The sequence below is a fragment of the Odontomachus brunneus genome, unplaced genomic scaffold (genome assembly GCF_010583005.1).
Source record: "Odontomachus brunneus isolate Ranch 3 - 2012 unplaced genomic scaffold, Obru_v1 Obru_scaffold_067, whole genome shotgun sequence".
Lineage (NCBI taxonomy): Eukaryota > Metazoa > Arthropoda > Insecta > Hymenoptera > Formicidae > Odontomachus > Odontomachus brunneus.
In genome coordinates, this window is record NW_022639517.1 from 1,627,288 (window position 1) to 1,631,047 (window position 3,760).

The following is a 3,760-nucleotide window of genomic DNA, read 5'->3' on the forward strand; positions in this document are numbered from 1 at the left end:
TATATATATATATATATATATATATATATATATATATATATATATATATATCTTTCAAGTACTGAAAGTGATATTGGGCGCAGTGAACACAAGATCATATATATATATCTTTTAAGTACTGAAAGTGATATTGGACGCAGTGAACACAAGATCATTTTCTACTAGAAGAAAAAAGATAAATATAGCGTTGATTGACTATTTTACACTACATTATATTATTTTACACTTGCACATTCTGAGCTGAAAACGTTTGCCATCAAATGTGTTCTGTGTTTCTTTATATTTTCTTTATTTTTATATTTTATTTATAAATATATATTTACTATATTATACTTTGACAATAAATATAGATTGTATTAAAAATAGCAACATTGTCTGGTATAATGGCAATGTTAAAGTGTGTATATGGAGTCAACGTTGGTGCCATGATATTACAGCGATACAAACCAATCAATAAACCGCTGACAAAGATATTAATACAATCAGCATCTAATGTCCTGTTTCATCTTGTGTTACATCCACTCTTGAAAGTCAGTATATAATAAAATTCACTGACTCAGAGTAGAGTTTTGGGCCGTACTCTGCTATGTTAGCAGGATAAGTAACTCTTAAGCCTAACTCCTAAACCATTAAATGTAGTTTGAAACAAATCGTTACACGTAAGTATACACAGTAACGACTATATTTCTTACCTTTATCCAAAAATGTTATTATATTACCGTTAATAAAAAAAAAGAACAAACGTTGTAACCGTAATTTAAAAAATATAACTTATAATAATAACACATAATGCTACAACATGTTGCTTCTGCAGATAAAACTTGCACATTTATTAGTTATGACGTCAAGTGTGTGTGTGTGTATGTGTGTGTGTGTGTGCGTGCGTGTGTGTGTGTGGGTGGGTGGGTGGGTGGGTGGGTGTGTGTATGTGTGGGTGGGTGTGGATGTGTGTGTGTGTGTGTGCGTGCGTGCGTGTGTGTGTGTGTGGGTGTGTGTGTAAAACAAATATTAACGAGATAGTATTTGGAAATTAGGTTACTTACAGAGTTAGGAATACCGTGACTGGCGATTGAAGGCGTTAAATGAGTCAGCAGATGTCGATCCAGCTCCAGCTGGGCTGTATTGTGCGTGTTTGTGACAGGTGGTGGTCTAGGAGGCAAAGGCGGTGGAGAGAGACTTTGCATGGACAAGGATTTACGCGATGGCAGTGGAGGTGGCAGGTCTGTGCCATTGTCGTTGTTTGTATTCGAGGGTGGATAATAGCCCGGGGAGCACGAGGTGTTTGTTACCAATGAGCAAAGCTGTAAGATACAATAAAAGGTTACTGTTACTAAAGAGCAAAGCTGTAAGACACAATGACAAGACGTCAAAAAGTTAGCAGAAGCTTCAAACGAGCTGCGTGAAGATGCCCCTCCCCCTCCCCCCCCATCATAACAAATAATAACGTAACTATAATAATTGGCGGTTGTTTAATAGCGTTTAATAGTCCATTCCCGACATTTAATACTCGAAATTATAATTGTAACTGTAACTATAAAGTTAACTTATTTAAGTTGGAAATCCATTTTCCATGTATCGTATGCAATTTACTATTACAATTTGTTTGGTGTACTATCGAATGTCGAGAACGGACTACCAAACGTTAACCTCTTAGCTACGGCAGGACTTTCCGCGGAGCTGTATCTCTGTACGGCAAAGTTCAACGCGGACTGCGCAAAAACAATGCGACATTGCGATTTGTGTCTGGTAATGCTTTTCACTACGTAAGTACATTATAATACAGTTTCAGGTGAATAAATTATAATTTATTAGAAATAAAAATAAGCTATTATAGTGGCGTACCGTTCAAAAAGATGATATACGCGAAAGCCACTATAGTGGCGTACCGTTCAAAAAGATGACACACGAAAACCATTATAGAGGCGTACAGTATCTAAGAGGTTAAAAGGACTACAAACGAATGGTAATAGATAAAATTACGCACGATTAGATTTAGCTAATCTTTATATATATTGTAGTAATCCCTTTCCTGTAAACACAGCTCATATGACTGTTGCCAATGAGCACTAGTTTACGAGAAATCGGAGTTGAAAGTTTTCGGTGCACCTAAAGTAGCTTAAATAGAAATGAAATTCAAGTAGTCAGCGTGGCGTAGTGAGTAGGGAGCGCGGCTAGAACGCTCAACGTCACGTTCGATAGTACGTTCGATTCCGGGTTGCTCCAACTTTTTTTTAATTTTTCTGAAATGTGAAATAAAATAAATTATTAATATATTAATTAGCCAACTATCCCAGTATTATTATCGTTCGCATTTTTTAAATAGAATTGTACGAAAAGTAATGAGATACGCCTATCAACGAATAAATAAATTATTCTTTTAAAGTTCGGGAAGGGATTTTATTTCAACATTACGTTACTAGTCGTTATATTACTTTAGAATGATTACTTGCCTGATAAAGTTTTAAGATTTGTATCCTATAGGAACGGCCTAACAGTGGTTAGTTTTGGTTAACAGTGTTTATTATTTTAGTTATTTTAATTCATTATTTTTAAAAAAATTTCAAATATTATTTGGTTTTTAAATTAAAATAATATATTTTTATCCTTGCTTCTCCCCTTTCTTCCACTTTTTATCTCTCTTCCTTTCCCTCTTCCTCTCCCCTCCCTCTCTCCCTTTTTCTCTACTTCCCCCTTTCTCTCCCCCCTGCCTCCCTGAGAAACATTCTTTTTGTACATATCATTATGGATTTTGTACATATCGGTACAATCGGTACCAATAGTGGTATCGTTTTTGCTATCTGCGGAAAGTTCTTCTCTATCACCCCTCCACTATAAAATTAGCATGAAAAAAATGGGTAGCAAAAACGATACCACTGTTAGGCCGTTCCCACACAAATCTTAAAACTTTATCAGGCAAGCATTCCAAAGTAATATAACGACTAGTAACGTAATGTTGAAATAAAATCCCTTCCCGAACTTTAAAAAAATAATTAATTTATTCGTTGATAGACGTATCTCATTATTTTTCGTACAATTCTATTTAAAAAATGCGAACGATAATAATACTGGGATAGTTGGCTAATTAATATATTAATAATTTATTTTATTTCATATTTCAGAAAATATTAAAAAAAAAAAATTGGAATAACCCGGAATCGAACGCATAATGTCGAGCGTTCTAGCTGCACTCTCTACTCGATGCGCCACGCTGACAACTTGAATTACGCTCCTATTTAAGCTACTCTAGGCGCACCGAAAACTTTCAACTTCGATTTCTCGTAAACTCGTGCTCATTGGCTCATACAAGCTGTGTTTACAGAAAAGAGATTACTACATATATATAAAGATCAGCCAAATCTAACGCGGCGCGTATAGACAGTCTCCTTGTTAAGGGGGAGAGAGGCAGGGGGCAACTTCATAGTCACGTAATTATATTTTCCTTAATTACTACTGTATTGTTTATTACCAAACGTGAGGAATAAACTACCAAATGTTAAAAGACGACCACCAAATGGATTGTTACAGTTAAAATTGCATATGATACATGGAAAATGTATTTCCAGCTTAAATAAGCCAACTTTATAGTTACGCTATTTTTCTTAATTATAACGATGTTTTCGGCTACTAAACGATGGAAATGGACTACCAAACGTTAAAATAAAACTGAACTGAAATAAAATTTAACTGTTACCAAACGAATGGTAAAATTATGTACAAATTCAGAAGTGGTTTTTCTGCTTAAGGGGGGGGGGGGGGGAAC

The 3,760-nt window shown here is 35.1% G+C and overlaps 1 protein-coding gene across 12 annotated transcripts in view; it reads right to left on the reverse strand.

Annotated features, from left to right (window-relative positions):
* LOC116846699 (rho guanine nucleotide exchange factor 11) overlaps window positions 1-3,760 on the reverse strand; it is a 660,614-nt gene that overhangs the window by 515,145 nt on the left and 141,709 nt on the right. For 11 of the 12 annotated variants that reach the window (XM_032820895.1, XM_032820894.1, XM_032820888.1 and 8 more), the window contains one exon: window positions 1,044-1,301. The exons of the other annotated variant lie outside the window; for it this stretch is intronic. In XM_032820895.1, coding sequence (XP_032676786.1) covers window positions 1,044-1,301 — 258 coding nt within the window. The remainder of the gene's footprint in view (window positions 1-1,043; window positions 1,302-3,760) is intronic. 12 annotated transcript variants of the gene reach the window in all.